We start from the raw sequence: 17,697 nt of genomic DNA, 5'->3' as shown, positions 1-17,697 counted from the left end.
TAAGGTCAGATGGCTGAACCCAACCTGCCCCACCCAGGTGCTGCCCGGAGCTTAGGCAGATGATGAGCTGAAGTTCAGCATCCCCTGGAGGAGTCGGTGTCTCAGCTGGACCCTGCTGTCCCTCCCCTTGGTGCTAGAGGCCTGCGTGCACGTGAGCGTGCATGAGCATGTCCGTTAATTTCAGTGACTTGTTCCATGGGTCTAGCCTTCCCCCTTGTGGACAAACCTCCACTGTGGCCCCTGCCTCCCCGGCAGATGACTCAGTGTGGGAATGGCTGTGGGCAGTGAGCGGATGTGACTGAATCTGACCGCATCTGACCTGCCCCTTGACCCAAGCCTGTGACGACATGGTGCTGATTCTGGGGGGCATTAAAGCTGCTGTTTAAAGGCCCCTGTTGTGACTGTTTGGGGAGGTGTGGGTGTCAGCGGGGCGGGTTTTCCCTGGGAGGGCAGTACCATCCCGAGTGGGTACAGAGTCCCTCTGTCCAGCCCTGGTCACTGCCCTGTGACCCTCAGTCCCCAACTTGTCCCCAGAAAGAAGACAGGGTAGGGGCTGAGGATATGTCCTCACTGCTCCCCAGGAGGGGATGAATCATAGGTGGGGGGCTGCCTCAAGCCAGGAGACAGGCCCCAGCTCTCAGCCCAGGGGCTGAGGGAGATAAATGGGCCCTGAAGGGGGCAGAGAGGCAGACCACAGCACAGCACTGCCTGGCCCCAGCTTACCCTAGAGGAGGCTGCTACTGGTAGAACTGGGGTCAAGGGGGATGGGCAGGGCCTTTGGGGTTGAATGGATCTGGGATTTGGGTCAGTGGAGGTCTCTGAACCTGAGGTGCCCTGGGACCTCTGGCTGCTTCTCTGCCTCAAGGACCCCCATTCCTGCCTTTCTTTGCCCTGGATCTACTACAAGCTTTCTTGCTCACACCTCAGGCTCCCCTTTGGTCCCTCTGTGTTTCTCTCTCTTTGCATCCTTATTTCCATCGCACTGTCTCTGGGGCAGTTTCTGTCTCTTTTTTCTTCCACTCTCCATTTGCTCCGCCTCCCTCTCATGCATTTCCATCTCTTTCTCCCTCTCCCTCTCTCCTCCCTCCCTCCCTTTCTTCTTCTTGTTCTTGTTCTTCCTCCCTCCCCCCCATCTCTCTCTCTATAAAATATATCCATGTCTAGATGTACCTGTGGCTCTCTGTCTCTGGGTTTCTCCATCACTTTGTCTATCTCTGTCTCTCTCACTCGCTTTCTCACTCTTTCTGTCCCTCTGACCCCTTCTCTGCCTGGCTCTGTCTGTTTTCTCTGTCTCACTCTGGCTCTCTTCTTGTCCCTTCATCTCTGTTTCTGTCTCTCTCTGTCCCTGGCCTGGCTGCTCTCTGTCTCTCTGCTTTCCCCATCTGTCTCTGTCCATGGGCCATAGCTGACCAGGGCCCCTGCCCTGAACCTGTTTTCTCCTCACAGCCTGACCACACGATGACCAGGTGGGCTCTGCTGGTGCTGATGGTCCTGACATTGGGCAGGACTCTGCTTGTCCCAGCAACCCCTATCCCAGGCTTCCGGCTCCTCCCTCAGAACTTTCCCCAGGGCACTCCCTGCCCTGTGACCTCGGAGAGCCCTTTAGCCAGCACCACAGGCCCCTCCACTGTTTGGGGCCACCCTGGCCCTGGGCCCCGCATCACCCTCTTGCTGGATGTCCCCCTTGGCCTCCTGCAGATCTTACTGGAGCAGGCTGCTGCCAATGCCCACGCCTTGGCCCACGTTGGCCGCCGCTGAGCCTGAGGGAGGGGATCACAATGATGGAGCCAGCGTGGATGGGGAGACCTGCAAGGCAGCGGCAGAGCTGGACGGTACTACATCTGGGCACGGTGCTTCAGGACTCCGCCACGTGGGGTCACTGCCCTGTGGTGTCATATCAGAGTGCCTCACAGAGTCACAGTGTGTCTGGACAGCCTGGATGTTGCTGTGTCAGGTTGCCAGGTGGAGTCTTGCCACTCTTAGGAGCCCCACAGGCTTACAGTATGTCTGCACAGCTTGGACACTACCATTGAAGGTCACTACCGCATGGAGTCTTATCATGTCTGGGTCCCACTTGTGTCCAGTCACAGAGCATCTGGACACCATCACATGTGGTCACTGTAATGCCACTTTCAGGCACCTCAACACAAGAGACCATCACTGCATCGGAGACCAGCCCACCTAAGACCAGACCCACAGGTCTGCCCTGTCTTTCCACAGGTCACCACACAGAGAAATGCTGGCGGAGGGTCACATGCATGAGGCAGCACCCACCCCAGATGGATGGGGCCATCAGGGGCATCTCCAGGCACAGTGAGATGGTCGTACGTGGGAGGTCTGTGGCCGTGGCAGCCTTGCCCTGTGTGTGTGTGGGGGTGTGCACGCATGTGTGGCTGCATCTCTGTGTATCTAACAGCTGTGAGTGCGTGTGAGCAAGGTGAGGCCATGTGAGGGGGCTGGGAGGAACAGGAGCTTGTCCCCCAAACCTACATGAAGCACACTCAACACATAGCCAGTCACTGTCTTACCCACACCCCTGCATACCCAGCCTCTGCCCTTGGACGCACATGGCTCAGGGGAGAAGGAGCTCAGGCTGCTGGGGCTCTGGCCCAACTGCCCCTCCTTCATCGAATTGTCCTGAGCAAACCTCCTCACCTTTCCAAGCCTGTTTTCTCCTCTGTAAAGCAGAGTGATGCCACCAAGCTTCTTGTGAGCACGGAGTGATGTAATGTACATGAAGGTTCTGGCACGCAGAGAGCGCTCAATACATCTAGTGACCGGAGAATGGGATAGACAAGAATCACACAGTCGTGTGCACCCAGGCAGTGACACACGAGGGCGGAGTCATAGTTGGCTACGTTGCTCCTCTCCCCACTCCCCCCGCCCCAGCCGCAATTTCACTGACCTGTCCCTTGGTGTGCAGGGCGTATGTTTTGCCTAATCTCACAACCCCGACTCCATTGCTGTGCCGGGGATGGGACTGACCTTCTGGAGAGTGTGGTCAGGCTTGCCTGCAGATGGGGCAGGTATTCTGGGTAGTGTAGACAACTCCAGCTGGAGACGAAGGCTGGAGAAAGAGGTAGCACTGTCGGAAGTGTGGCTGCCCAGGGCTGGGGACACTGACGGAGATCTCACAGTTGTCAGCAGCCCTGGGGGGCGGGCCCAAGGCGGGGCTGGAGAGGCGGGGCCACCCGGCCAGCTGGGCTCTCTCCGGAGCCTGGAGGGCAGGGCTGCCCGACTCCGAGCTGCAGGGGGCAGCAGCCCAGGCCAGTTCGGTTGCCGGATGAGCAGAGGCAAGGAAGGAGGCAGCTCCCTGACGGACCCCGGGTCAGGGAGCAGCAGGCAGGGTAGGCACGGGGCAGGGTGGAGAGGGTGGGGGCATTGGGAAAAGACCTGGGCAAAGTGGAGGTGGTGCTAGAAGGGGTGTGATAGTGTTGGGGGTCTCTCCAGGAATAGGGGTGCTCTTAGGGGCATCAGCCTGTCAGTGGCATGGAGGAGGGGGAACACTGGCGCCTTGCCGGGGAGAAGGAGCTGGGCCAAGGGGGAACTATAAATAGCTTCTTCCTCCAGCCCAGGGGGAGGGACAGTTAGCTGGAGCTTCCCAGGGGGCCTCCTGCTCTGCCCTTTGCTGGCCTCCAACGGGTCATGTTTATCCAGGTCCCCCCTCAGGGGTCATACCAGTTCGGGGAGGTCCAGAGGCTCATTTGGGAAGTTTTTCGCGTGATGTTACTTTAGCCCTTAAACCAGCATTTCTAGGGCAACTACTGTGTGCCTTGTGCCGGTTCTGAGCTGCTCTAAGCACCTACTGTGTGCTCTGTCCCAGTCAGGAACCTCTCTGAGCACCTTACTGTGTGCTCTGGCTGGTCCTGAGTCACTTTGAGCACCTACTGTGTGCCCTGTGCCAGGCTGGAATCAGCAAGTGCAGACCAGGGTTCACGGGCTGCTTGGTTACATGGCTCTCTACCCCCAAGTTGGAACCTCACACCCTGTGTGAGCTCTGGACCCAGGGAGACACAGGATGATCCTTGGCTAGAAATGGCCAGAGGAAGCTGGAACTCCTAGGAACTCCCCAACCTCCCAGTGACAGCAGAGGGGAGAGGAGGAGGGAATAAAGGGGAAGGGAGACAGCAGAGAGCAGCAGGCCTCACTGCAGCTGGCCTGTCTCTGCATCAGCCTGGGTGCAGGTCCTGTTAGTGTGTGTGCACCAGTGGCTGTGTGCACACCATGCTTTCGTGCACTGGTGTGTGGGTCTGTGTGGGAGGTACTGAGGTCCCTGGGCCCATATGCTGCAAAGGGTGGCTGTCGGTTTGGCCAGTCTGGCCAGCAGATACGTGGACTGGGAAGAGTTTGAGCATTGAGGACTGAAGACTGAGGACACCCCACAGCTTGTAGTCTGGGACACTGGGAGGAGGTCCAGTGGTCAGTGCAGAGGGCACCACAGGAGCCAGGCCAGGCAGGTTCACAGCAAGGAAAAGCTGAGCAGGATGTGTTCACACTGACATCTAGCACACCTCCCACCCTTGGGCCAGGAGAGCTGGCTCGCTCTGGGGTGGCCCCAAGGAGGGAAAGCCATGAGGGCCAGTTATTCTATCGGACATCTATTGACGCTGAGGGAGCAGAAAGCCAGGAGAGCATTTCAATGGAGTGAACATGCAAGAGTCCAAGTGTGGAGGTGGGATGTGTGGTTATAGTACAAGGTGTGGGAGGTGAGGTTCTGAAGGGCCGGGAGCTGAGCTGAGTCCATCCTGCACTGTGGGCTGGCGGTTCTGTGACACTGGGCCCTTCTCCCCTTCCTCAGTTTCCTACCTGAGAAATGGGGCCATGGGAAGGGAGTATCCTCAGAGCAGATGTAGACCCTGGCCTTGGGGAGGGGCTCCAGGCTCCTCCTGCTGTTGACATGTGGCCTCGCACTGGATATAGAGACTTGGGAAGGTATGTCTGGGTCAGCCCAGGGTCAGACTGGGGAAGAGTGGGAGGTACAGAGCCACTGCTTTTCCTGGGAAGCCAGACTCAGACTTCTGGAGGTGAGGATGGCTTCCCAGACATGGCCCTGGCCTCCTGCCCTGCCCTGGTTGTCCCCTACCCCCAGCCTTTGACTAACATTCCAAGAGGGTTGGAGAGGAGAATGGCAGGCCTGAGAAGGTGCAGGGTGTCTGTGGATGTTAGATGAGGTGGACTTTGCAATGACTGCTGGGGGTTGGACAGGGTGTGGGTATGTGGTGACAAGGTCTCTGAGGCTAGGGTGGCCCCAGGATGGCCTTGGTAGTGGCCAGGAGACATACACTGTCAGTCTGACTTGTCAGCAGCAGAATGAGTGGCTTTGGAGAAGTAGGAAGTGGGCGGAAGGTCACTAGGGGCATCCTGCTCATCAGGAGCTGCCCATGGGTGTGCCAGCTGCTGGGCATGAGGTGGGGAAGGAGGTGGATGGTGGACACTGAAGAGGGAGGCTGAAGAAGGAGGAAGTGGTCGACTCTGTCTGAGGCAGGGCATTTCCTGGGGAGGCAGCTTGAGCTGCTTCCAGGGAAGGTCTGCGTGGGCTTCTAGCACGTGGACCTCCTTAACCTTCATTTCCTGTGAAGTGGGCAAAACATCTGTATCAGTCATCTTAAGGGTCCTTGCCAGGCTCTGAAGGGCTGGGCTGTGACTTGGAGGACTGACTCAAGGCAGGGGTGTGGCAAGGAGGGCAGAGGGAGGGGTGCTGCCCCTGTGGAACACTGGGTGGAGACTTCTCTCCGTGCCCCAACCCCTGGATCCTGGCTGGGCACACATTAAGCAGAGAGAACTTGGGGACGCAGTGATCCTGCCAGGGGATGTGGTGGAGGACATCGCTAGAGGGCAGTGTGACCCAGGCTCGAGCAGTGTCAGCTAAGGTCGGGGGCAGAAAGTGTACAAAGCTTAAGAGGCTGGGCTGAGGAGAAAGAGAGGAGGTAGGCCACGTGTTCCCGAACTCAGGCTCTCTGCCTTGCCCCTTGCCTCCATTGCATTTTTAGAGACAGGAGGAAGATAAATAACATAATAAATGATAACATTAATGTGCTTTAGAATGGATTTCTCAGACACTGACACTTTTAACGCATACCAGAATCTTGTAAGATCCATGACAGTGTGTATTTCATTTTCCTGATGAAGAGGCAGAGGCTCATTAAAGAAAAAAATGTGTAAACTTATGATTTAAAATTTAATTGGTAAAAATGAAATCCTGGAAGGAGAAGTAAGATACTGTCAGGGTTCAGTGAGTCCCCAGGGAGCTTGGTTACTAGGTACCACTCACGTGCTCCAGGTGGGCTGGGGTCTAGCCCGAGCTCCCCAGCAGCTAAGGCAAAGAGAGAAACACGATTAATTTTGAGATTTGTTCTCTGTCCCTGTCCATGAGATAAAGGAGCTTTTTCAGCGTGGTTGAGCAGGTTGCTCCTGTGGGCAGTGGAGAGTCCCGGGATTCGGAGCAGAAGAGAGGGTCGGGGCACAAGGCCGGTGGGGCGCGGCGGAGTTGACAACCGGGCCAGTGATGAGAGTTGCGCAGGGGCCGCCAGGCTGGTCCTGACCAACCAAGCTCTGCGCGTCACGCAGGCCTACCCCAACGCATGCAAACCCCTCCTCCTGGGGGCCCTGAGGTCACGCAGAGCGGGAAGCGGGACCTCGGGTGTCCTGGGGGCAAGCCTGGCACGCCTAGGGCGAAGCCGTGGCTGAGGTCTATGCAAATCATCAGGGTCGCGTTGGGTGTGCTGGGCTCCGGCATCCAGGGCGGGGCTTGCACCATCCAAGTCTGGAAACTGGGGAGCTGGGCATGCGCGTCCCCCATCCTGGCATGCGGGGCGGGCCCGCTTGGTCCAAAGCGCGCTAGTACGCGAGCTGGGCATGCGTGGTAGGAGGCCAGGCGCTCTTCAGTTGGGGTGGAGCCTACTCGTTCCGGGGCGGGGCCTGCGGGGAGTTGGACGGGCGTCAACGCGGCTACAGGAGGGGCGGGGCTGAGGGGCGGGGCATCGAGTGGCCCGAGGTGGCCCGGCCGCTGGGTTGGAAGCAGCGCAGTCCGACTCCTCCTTGCCCCAGGATGGCGTCCCCACGGGAACTGACCCAGAACCCCCTGAAGAAGATCTGGATGCCGTACAGCAATGGGCGGCCTGCTCTGCACGCCTGCCAGCGCGGTGGTGAGGCGGGGTCCGCGGGGAAGGCGGAGGGCGGTGCATGGGCATGGGTATTGGTCTTACAGGGAAAGGGAGCCGGGAACAGGTGGGGAACAGGGGACAGGTGTGGCAGAGCGGGAGGCGGGGACAGGTGTGTGGCGACGTCTCGGCTCGGCGGGAGCTAGGTCTGGCCGCCATCACCTAGGGGAGGGCGCAGGACCCTTCCCACACCACTCTGTCCCCACCGCCTCAGGTCAGGGGAGGACTTGGAGCCTCGGTCCTGCCGTCTCAGCTGGCCAGAGAGCGTGGGCCGGGTAGTCAGGCCGCGGTCTGAGCTGTGTTGGCCCTAGGAGATTCGCTTGGTCTCTCTGAGCCCAGAACTTTCAAAGGCCCAAGGCGGGGAGGAAGGCCCATCTCTGGGCCTGAAATCGAGTTTTGGGAGGAATTTCAGGGAAGTGCAGATGTGTTCAGGATAGAGACAGTGAGACCACTTTGTTATATGGGCCTGTCTTTGTGTCCATGGGTGTGTAAGCATCCAGGTGGGGTTGTGGGTGAGTGGTAAAACTGGAGGGTGGAAACATCTAGAACATATGCTGAAATTCAAGGAATCGTTAAGAGGCTTACTTTTCCTGTGATCCTAGGTGTTAAACCCACTTCACTGATTTTCTGCTTGTCCTTAAATGAGTCTGCAACTTTTTTATTACCAAGAAAAACAAAGATTTATTTTAGGAGTAACTGAAACGTTGTAATAAATTTGCAAGTTGGCAAGGTCCTCAGAGAACATCTAGTCCAGCTTCTGATACAGATTTGGAAATGGAGGTCAGGAGATTGTGTTACATGCTGTGGTCTCCCTGCACTCCTGACCTCTGCTTGGGCATGATAGGAGAGGAGAGAGCGCTTGGTGCTTGTCTTGCTTTGAGGCTAGCCTGGGGGCCTTGGCTTTGACCAGGATGTGAGTCCTAGGGGAGGAGTGTGTGCATCTCTTAGCACACTGTGGAACCTGGTAGGGGTGGCCGTGGCTTTGACCAGACATTCTGGTGGGTCGTGACTCTGACCGTAATGTAGGTCCTGGTGGGCTGCTGAAACTGTGATCCTGCTTTTAGCCCTGGGGCCATGGCTTTCCAGTCAGTATTCAGTCCTAAGGGACTATGGCTACACCCTAGCCAGTTTTCCTTCCAGACTTCCGGAGGTGTGGAGGGCTAGGCCCCTTTCTCTTTTGCTTCTAGTCAGTCCGTGTTAGGGCTGTATTGTCCTAACTAGGGGGTGGCCTCCGTTGTTACATAAAGGAGAAGGAGTGAGAACGTGGACTTTAGAGGCAGGAGCACTCAAGCTGCGTCGTGGCTCAGCTGGGTGACCTTGGGCAAAGAGCTGACCCTCTAGGTCTCAGGTTCCTTATCTGTGAGACTGAGACAGTCATCATCCTTGCACTATGAAGCTGCCGTGAGCCTCTTTTTTTAAAGTTTTTTTTAATATATATATATATTTATTTTTATTTATTTATTTATTTATTTATTTATTTATTTATTTATTTATTTATGACTGCATTGGGTCTTTGATGCTGCTCGCGGGCTTTCTCTAGTTGCGGCGAGCAGGGTTTACTCTTTGTTGCGGTGCACGGGCTTCTCATTGCGGTGGCTTCTCTTGTTGTGGAGCACAGGCTCTAGGCGTGCGGTCTTCAGTAGTTGCAGCATGCAGGCTCAGTAGTTGTGGCACACGGGCTGAGTTGCTCCACGGCATGTGGGATCTTCCTGGCCCAGGGCTCGAACCCGTGTCCCCTGCATTGGCAGGTGGATTCTTAACCACTGCGCCACCAGGGAAGTCCTGTGAGCCTCTTGATAAGTGCTTGATAAATGGTAGCAGGTAATTTTGTAATTTATCATCACTGTTGTTTCTTTGCTTCTCCATATCTCAAAGTCAGGGATTGAAGCTCCAAGCCAACCCCCTTTCAGGTGGCAAAGGAGTTGAGGCCCAATGGGAGGGGACTTGCCCAAGTCTCACTGCCCCTGGGGCAGGCCTGTGTTTCTCCAAGCTCCAGGTATGCAACTGAAATGTGGCTCTGGCCTGAGCAGAGGGGCTCGTGCCATGACACTGCCTCAGGGTGTTGCAGTGGGTGGGACTGTGAGCTGGCCTGGCACAGGAGGGCTTCCTGGAGGAGGAGGTAGCACCCAAGAGGCTAAAGATGAGACCTGAAAATTGTGTGGGGGTTTGGACACCAGGCTAGGGTCTCCCAGTTCACAGCAAGGAGGGAGTGAGCAGGCAATGAACAAGGAACCAGCACCCCAGGTCCCAAACCCGTATTCATGCAGCATTTTACCCTCTGCATAGTGGGCTTCTAACTAGATTGGAGGACCACAAGGACAGGTGGGAACCTGAAGGTCAGGGTGGGTGGAAGTTGACTTGATCGCAGGGCTTTATAGAGAAGAGGATGAGGGGCCCTAGTCTGTGCTGTGTGGTGGGTTGTTTTTGGGGTCTAGTCCGAGCTCCTCAGGGCAACAGAGGCTGGTTGGCTGAGGGATGTTCCCTGCCTTCTCCTCCCCCACTCTTCATGAGCAATTCTTCCTCCTTTTGATAAAATTCAGGGCTACACAGAGGGCCTGGAAGCTGTTACCTTTCTGGTCATTGACCTGGAGGAGCTCTGGGGGTAGATGGGGTAGGAGATGGAGAGGGGACTCGGGGAACATGGCAGAAAGGACAGTATTTGATAGCTTTTCTTAGCCAAAAGGTGGCAAGACTGCCTGGGTAAGGACACGACTGGTGTGTGCACAGGACAGTAGGAGAGACAACTTTCTGTCCCCTCTGAACAGGACAGTGATTCCAGTTTGCTTTATTTTAAAGAACTCTCCCTTCCCCAGCCCGGCCCAAGGAAGTCGGGGCAGGTGCAGTTCAAGACTCAGTTCTGGAACCCACTCCAGGGACTTGTGGCTGCCCCTGCGGAGGTACCACCAGAAAGTAGTCACCAGCACCAGGCTTGTCTCAGCCTCTCGACTCCTTGGGCTCCTGTGGCCTTGAGCAAATTTACAGATAATTTACAGGAACTAGTGAGAAAAGCTGAGTTGACATGTCTTCAGATTTCCTTCTGCACATGCCCCATGTTCTGAACTGTGTGTTCTGCTGTCCTGTTGCTCAATGTTGAGGTCCTGAGGGCCCAGAGCTGCAGCTCCAACTGCATGCCCCCACTCACCTGGTCCACTCGCCCTTGGTTCAAGTGTGTTCCCTCCGTGTGGGCCTCGGTTTGCAATTTCTCCATTGCTGGGACTTCCCCAGTGTTTTGCTGTTGCAAGCAGGGCTGGTGTGAATACACTTGTACTTTGAATTTTCTTTTGTGTCATTGACTTGGGATCTTATCTTGAGGAACAGAGGTGATAGGTAATTTATTGCTCTCGTTTTGTGCCCAGACCTGATTTGCTGCCCTGCCTGCCCACCATGGCTGTGCATGGGGCGGGGGGATGCTGTCACCAAACGCTGTGGGAGGAGGCCAGGGGCGTCTCTGGGAAGATGGAAACTGTGAAGGGGTGATGCAGAACCTCAGCGCTGGGGTCGTGGGAGAGCCCTTCAGGGAGCAGTGGGAAGGGGTGGCCTCATCAGAGGGAGCAGCCTGGGTGCAGGTTTTCCCGACAGTGAGTAGCTGATGCACTGCGCTGTGGTTGCTTGGGAGCCCTGGCCAACCGGCCAGAAATTGTGCAAACAGCCCAGGACTCAGCAGCACTGGCCTGGCCCTCAGGATGCAGGGCCTTGCCTAACTTGTTTTGCTCTCAGCTTAGCCAATGCTGAGGTTTTTGTTTTAGGTTTTTGGGTTTTTAAAAATAAATTTATTTATTCATTTTTGTCTGCGTTGGGTCTTCGTTGCTGCGTGTAGGCTCTCTCTAGTTGCAGTGAGCGGGGGCTACTCTTCGTTGGGATGTGCAGGCTTCTCGTTGCGGTGGCTTCTCTTGTTGTGGAGCACGGGCTCTAGTCGCACGGGCTTCAGTAGTTGTGGCACGCGGGCTCTATGGCGCAGGCTCAGTAGTTGTGGCGCATGGGCTTAGTTGCTCCACGGCATGTGGGATCTTCCCGGGCCAGGGCTTGAACCCGTGTCTCCTGCGTTGGCAGGCGGATTCTTCACCACTGCGCCACCAGGGAAGTCCCAATGCTGAGGTTTTTCTGCTAGTTTCCTCACTCTTACTCACCGTCAGGCTGTGTCTGTAGGATCCCCTCCTTCTCTCCCCTGGGGCTCACAGAATGGGTCACATTTGCCCATAGGTCATGCACAGGAGCGACAGAGCCCCCACTGGCAAGCAGGGTCTTTTACTTCTCTTCGGGGCCTGCCTGGAGACAGACAGTTGCGTCTGCACCCCAAGTCCCAAGGGCAGTCCTGAGATACATCTGTGCCCTTAGCCAGCTGGGCTGCCAAGTCCAGGCAGAGGGCACAGCTTCCTGAAAGTGTTCCAGCTCTTACATGGGGATATTGCTAGGCGTCGCTGAGGGATTATCATCCCATTTTACAGGTGAGGACACCAAGGCTTAGAGTTGCCAGTAAGTGTCAGAGTCAAGATAGGAACCCAGGCCTGACTGACTCTGACCACCTCTGCACTCCATCTCCAGGGAGGGAGACAGGTGAAGGGTGGGGTCCAGCAGTCTGTCTGAGGAGGGCTACCAGGTGAAAGCACTTGCAGAGCTATGTGGGCAAAGGAGGGGTAGTGACAGGTCCCCACCTCTGTCCATCTGTCTGCTGTGGTTTTACCTGGCCCAGGTCCTGAGGACGATGAAAGGGAAGCTTCCTGAGGCTTCTGAGGTGAGACCACACTGAAAGCGGAGCTGGATCCCATAGTCTGGCAATTCTGCTGCCTTGGTGTCTGTCTTAGTGGGCCATGGATTGGGGGGCTGGGTACAGACTCTTCCCCGCCTCTAGCCTTGGCAGCTTCTCTTTTTGGCACACCGACCTCGTGGCACATGGGATGGCGGTGGCTGGCTGTCAGAGGGACCGCCCTTGTGGCGTTGGCCTGGGTCTCTGGTGTCAGCCCCTTGTGGCCCTCACCCTGGTGGGTTTTGAGGTGCCTCCGTCTCCTTCCCTGCCCACAATGTTTGAGCACCAACTCTGCCAGGCCTCAGGATCCCGAATGGCTCAGACACTGCCGGGATGCTTCCACCCCAAGTGATCAGTTGTGGAGAGCAGACTCATTGGCGAGATGACTGGGTTGAGGGAGAGAGCGCAGCAGGTGGGCTTGCAGGTGCCTTGGAGGAAGGACTCACTGCAGAAGCAGCTTCTGGGCTTTGTGGATGAAGAGAAATTCCCCCTGGGGAGCGGAAGCAGTGGTGCTGTGTGAGCAGGAATGCTGAGTGACGGGTTCCTGGATGACAGGCAGGCATTGAATACCCCACTGGGTTTTGGCTCTGTCCCACCTGCCAGGGGAATTCCCCCGCAGAGTTTGGCCAGGGCCGTGGCAGCTCCAGCTTTATATCTGATGGTGCACATCAGGGTAAATGCTGGCGAGATCCCGCGGCGTCTCCCTGAGCACTGACAGGCCTGGGGAACTGGGCCTGCCAGCGCTGGTTAGAGACCGGGGTCTGGGGGTGCCCAGGGAGCTCTCTGCTGCCAGGAGCCTGGGAAGGCACATCTGATGCCGGACCTGGAGGGAGGGACCCACTGGGAGGGGTCCGGCCTCCTCAGACACTGCTCCTTGCCTTTCAGTTTGCATGACCAACTGCCCAACGCTCATTGTCATGGTGGGGCTGCCTGCCAGGGGCAAGACCTACATCTCTAAGAAGCTGACCCGCTACCTGAACTGGATTGGCGTGCCCACACGGGGTGAGACTCAGCCTTGGCTTTCCAAGGGGGCTTTGGGACTTTGTGGGGGAGCGGGGAGGAGTGAGAAGGCAGGACTGCCACAGGGCCCGGGGGTGGGTCAAGGTCAGGGGCTGGGGAGGGATGCTGTTGTGTGAAAACTGAGCCTCTCCCTTCCCCCAGAATTCAACGTTGGCCAGTATCGCCGGAACATGGTCAAGACATACAAGTCTTTTGAGTTTTTCCTTCCAGACAATGAAGAGGGCCTGAAAATCAGGAAGTGAGTTTGTGTGCATATGTGTGTTTGTTTATGAAGAAGGCCCTGGAGCCCAGTTGCTAGTGATGACCAACCTGTTCTTGAGCCCTGGCCTTGCCCTACCTTGTGGGCTGTAGCAGGGCTGGTTTCTTGACCTCTCAGGATGTGGTGGGGGTGAGGATGTGATGGGTTTGGGTACAAAGGGAGTGGGTATGTGGCCCCTTGGTGGCTCGCCCTGCCCTGCCCTGTGGGATATCTGTGGGAGGGGAGCATGGAGCTTCAGGGAGATGGTGGAGGCTTAGCCAGGGCCAGGCCTTACCCCAGGCCATCCATGGGGATGGGCTCTGATAGGGAGGGGAGCCCGAGGTGAAGCAGAGATACAGGCCTCAGGGGTGCGGCAGAGTGGGAGTGGGACTACCTCCTGACACCTTCTCGAAAAGCCAGAAGGATCAGACCCAGAACTGGGGCGTTTCCTCCCTTGCCCCAGGATAAGTCTCCTACTGATATTTGGAGGATGCTTGTCATGTTCTTGGCATGTGTTGGGTAGGCCTTGGCTTTCCTTTGAAGTTGCCTCAGTGTTGCTGGGTGACGAGATGGAAATTTGCATATGATACCACTCCCCCTCTCTATTCAGACTTGAATTGATTGCTTTCTCCAGAAAAACTGAGCACCAGCTGTGGTCTGAGGAACTATGCTATGCTGTTCTCGGCATGTGTCAACTGAGGGATCAGGAAGCTTCCTGCCCTTGTTCTGGGCCCAGCCATTGTGGGAGGGCTTTGAGCAGAGGTTGGCCCAGCTCTAGTGACCTTCCCAAATCAAGCCCCAGGCCAGAAGCCCCTGGTTATGGCCATGGTTGGCCTGCTCCCTCTCTGGCCACCAGGGGGCAGGAGTTCCCCATCGTGGGGCTTGGCCCTTCTGTGCCTCTGCTGTTGGGTCAATGGGGCTGGGCGGGCTGCTGCACCAAGAAGGGAAGTGGAGTCTGACATTCAGGCCTCTGGGGCCGAACTGTGAATTGTGGGTAAAACTCAAGGGTGGACCCTCTGTGATAACGACCCAGACAGACAAAAGTGAGGGTACTGATACTTGAACCTACTGTGTGCTGCGTGTGTGATGCCCATTGCCGCCCCCCGCCCCCCAATTTAAAGATGAGGAAATTGAGGCTTAGCAGTCTCACACAAGATCCCAAGTAACTTCACAGAGTCCAGACTTAAATCTAACCCCATGTACCACTAAAAACTGTCCTGTCCATCATTCCGGAAGTACTCAATTTGTAGATCAAAGGTTGCATCAAATGCAAATTCTGCAGCAACCTCAAGCTGTGGGCACTCATTAGCTGCTTTGATCTTCCCTACAGTGGGCTGTGGTGCCTCACTCCCCTAGATGCTGAGACTGAGGTCAGGAAGTGGTGGTATTGTCTGGGATCCCTCAGGGTTTGATCTGAAGCCAGGCCTGTCTGAATCCAGAGTGTTTGTGGGGAGAATAAGGAAGCTGGCATTCCCAGAGCTCGCTGGTCATTCTGCTCAGACTGCCCAATGAAGGTAGGAACATTGGGATTAATTCTCATGGCGAAACCCAGACTCAGAATAGGTAAGGAAACTGGTCCAGGGTCACCCAGCTGGAACAAAGGCCCCAGCAGTAGAAGCTGGGGGCAGATTCACGTGTGCCTCTCTGTAGGCACATCCTCTGGCTGTTCCTAGAAACTCTCCCTCGTGTATCCAAAGCCTGGGTCTGGCCCCTGGGCCATGGGGCCATTTCCCATTAACCAGCCCAAAATGTCCCACAGATAATTGGCAAAATAGAAAGATCAGACTTTTTAAAAATGGGAAACCTGGGAAGAGAAGCCTGCATGTCCCAGAGGCCCAGGTACGTACACATTGGTGAGCTTCCTAGAGTTGCACGATGTGGAGGTCTGTCCCTAACATTGGGCACAGTGGAAGATCTAGAAGAGGGCACGTACAGCCATGTGTACATGTGCAGGTGCTCCCTTTTTATGTACACATGGGTATGTGTGTAAATACACACCAGGCACGCTCATATATGTGCACACAGTCACCGCAGGAAGGTGTGTACACATACCGTATGTACACACATGGGTGTTCACACACGTGCGTATCCTCTATGTGCATGTTTGGACACATATAAAAACTTATAATCGTGCACACAGGTGTGCAATACCCCATGTGCATGTGAACACATTCAATCATACCTATGCCTTTTCAGTCACATACTACGCACGGGCTTGGGGACACTGAGGTGTTTTCTCTGACACCAACTGGTGTCCAACAGCTCAATTCATTTCAATTCTGACCCTGTCTACCTGCAGTTAGCATCAGTTCCCACAGGTTAAGGACTCAGTCCCTCAAGACTGACCCCACTTCACACACCAGTCACAAGTCTCGGCGGGGGGCACCCGTATTTCTAACTGGCTATAAATTGGGGGTTCCCACAACCCCCTCTTCAGCAGATTACTGTTCCAGCTCACAGAGCTCAGGAACATACTTGAGTTGTGTTTACTGGTTTATTATAAAGGATACAACTCGGGAGCAGCCAAGTGGAAGAGGTGCACAGGCAAGGAAGGGGGCAGTGCGGGGAACTTCCAGCCATCTCGGGGTCTGGCACCCTCCCAGCACCTCATCTCTTCAACCTGGAAGCTCTTCAACTCTCATCGTTCAATTCATCTTCAGCCCCCACCTCCCTTCCTGGAGGATGGTGGCAGGGCTGAATGTTCCAACCCTTTCATCACTTTCTGGTGATCAGCCCCTTGCTGAGGCTGTCTAGGGGCCCCAGCCTGAGTCACTACATTAACATCAACTCAGGTGTGATTGGAAGGGGCTCCTTGTGAATTACAAAAAAAAAAAAAAAAAAAAAATCACTCCTATCACTTAAGAAATTCCAAGGGTCTTAGGAGCTCTGCCAAGAACCCAGGACAAAGACCAAATGTATTTATCAAACCACACACACCCTCTTGTATGTGCACAGCTGCACTTCCACAGGGGCCCAAGGAATGCTCACAGATGCTCACTCACAGACTTACACATACACATATCCCCCCATGCATGTGCGTGCGTGCCCATCCACACTCACACCCACACGTGTGCAGGCTCCCAGGCTGTTCCCCCAGCATCTCCACCTGGGCCCTGAGATCCCTCCTACTTGGTGCAGCCTCAGCCAGAGCAGCCCACAGAGATCTTAGCCCAGAACATGAGGCTCTAAATGTGGGTGGCAAGAAATGGCCCCAGCCATGCTGAAACTGTAGAAATGTGTCTCGGGGATGTGGGGGGCGCTGAGAAGCTCTGGTTCTTTATGTCTCAGTGCAGAAAGAATTCAGCGAGAGACAAACTGATAGATAAGTGATTTATTAGAATAGGACACTTGTGAGGTTTACAAGTGGGTGGGCAGGAGGGCACCATGCCCAGAACTTAGTGGGCTACAGTTTTATAATCAAATGAAAAGTGAGGAGGGGGAGAAGACCACCTTCTTCCTCATCCTTGAGTAGACATCAAGCTTCCATCATCAGCTCCTCCTCCTCCACATGGGGGTGGGGGGGTTAGTTTTCTTGTCCCTACGTGGTCAAACTGGGACTGCCATGGCGCAATGGAAATGAGCAAAAAGGTGGTAACGTATACTAAAATATGGTAAATCAGCTCAGGTTTCAGTATAATGTCACCCTTTCCTTATGCTTTTGTTTTTAGTGAGCACAAAGGAGCATGTCCTAAGAATCATTAACTTACCACTGGGCAGGATGTGGGTCTCATTCCACCATTGTTTTATTGTCTGGGGGCATGTCTCATGCTTCTGTTGCATGGTTTTGTTGTTAAGCAAGGCCTGCTTGGTTTTGTGGTTAAGCAAACCTGCTTTCCCGAGTGATCATTTTCTTACAGATGTCTCCCATACTTTTTCCTTTACTTCTGATCCCTTAGTGGGATTAACTGATCACCTACTTTGTCCCTTTACTCTGTCCTTATCAATGCCAGATTCCTGGACTCTCAGAATTCAGGTTTTTTGGCAGAAGAAAGCACTTTGGGGTTTTAACTGAAAGGCCTAATAGGGCACAGAAAGGTCACAAGGAGGCATAAGAGCAGCGCTCCTTCCAGTGACCTGGACTCAGCTCTGCCCCCAGTTTCCTCGTGACCCCAGCAGTCTGGTCAGCCTCTGTTTCCATGCTTGGGCACACTGGCCTGGCTTGGCCTGGCACAGTCCTTTGATGCACTAGGGGTTTACACACAAAATCCCAAGATCAAACAAATGGGAGATCTAACTTTTACTCTTACATCAAAAAAGTACAGGTAATAGTGTTTGGGAGGAAAAATTTTCCCTTCTTGCCTTCTAGGTTCTTTGGCTGGTCTGATAATTAAATTGACATGACACAGATTAACAGGACAGAAAAAAAGTTTAATAGCACGTATACCTCCTACATACATGTGAGAGACCTGGGAAGCCCTCTCCTTAAATACCATCTTCAGCTGAAGAGAAAAGAAGATGTTGTGGGTGAGGAGTCAGGGGAATTTACAGGAAAAGCTCAGTAAACGAGGGTAAGGTTGTTATGCAGATTTAAATTT

The 17,697-nt window shown here is 55.0% G+C and overlaps 3 protein-coding genes across 5 annotated transcripts in view; all 3 read left to right on the top strand.

The window, feature by feature from the left end:
- Positions 1–390, top strand: part of COL7A1 (collagen type VII alpha 1 chain) — a 34,718-nt gene extending 34,328 nt beyond the window's left edge. For both annotated transcript variants that reach the window (XM_059939560.1, XM_059939559.1), the window contains one exon: positions 38–390. In XM_059939560.1, coding sequence (XP_059795543.1) covers positions 38–63 — 26 coding nt within the window. In that variant the 3' untranslated portion in view covers positions 64–390. The remainder of the gene's footprint in view (positions 1–37) is intronic.
- Positions 391–1,458: 1,068 nt separating this feature from the next.
- Positions 1,459–1,846, top strand: UCN2 (urocortin 2). The gene has a single exon (XM_059937626.1). The coding sequence runs from the start codon at positions 1,459–1,461 to the stop codon at positions 1,756–1,758; it is 300 nt and encodes a 99-aa protein (XP_059793609.1). The 3' UTR covers positions 1,759–1,846.
- Positions 1,847–6,977: 5,131 nt separating this feature from the next.
- The window catches only part of PFKFB4 (6-phosphofructo-2-kinase/fructose-2,6-biphosphatase 4), a 44,656-nt gene continuing 33,936 nt past the window's right edge, over positions 6,978–17,697 (top strand). For both annotated transcript variants that reach the window (XM_059939557.1, XM_059939556.1), the window contains exons 1-3: positions 6,978–7,145; positions 12,790–12,906; positions 13,066–13,162. In XM_059939557.1, coding sequence (XP_059795540.1) covers positions 7,049–7,145; positions 12,790–12,906; positions 13,066–13,162 — 311 coding nt within the window. In that variant the 5' untranslated portion in view covers positions 6,978–7,048. The remainder of the gene's footprint in view (positions 7,146–12,789; positions 12,907–13,065; positions 13,163–17,697) is intronic.

This window comes from Balaenoptera ricei, chromosome 11, assembly GCF_028023285.1.
Source record: "Balaenoptera ricei isolate mBalRic1 chromosome 11, mBalRic1.hap2, whole genome shotgun sequence".
Classification (NCBI taxonomy): Eukaryota; Metazoa; Chordata; class Mammalia; order Artiodactyla; family Balaenopteridae; genus Balaenoptera; species Balaenoptera ricei.
The sequence above is the reverse complement of the archived record's forward strand: the minus strand, read 5'-3'. Positions and strand labels throughout refer to the sequence as shown.

Coding starts and splice junctions, on each gene's coding strand:
- UCN2 (XM_059937626.1), top strand. CDS start 1,459: ATGACCAGGTGGGCTCTGCTGGTGCTGATGGTCCTGACATTGGGCAGG.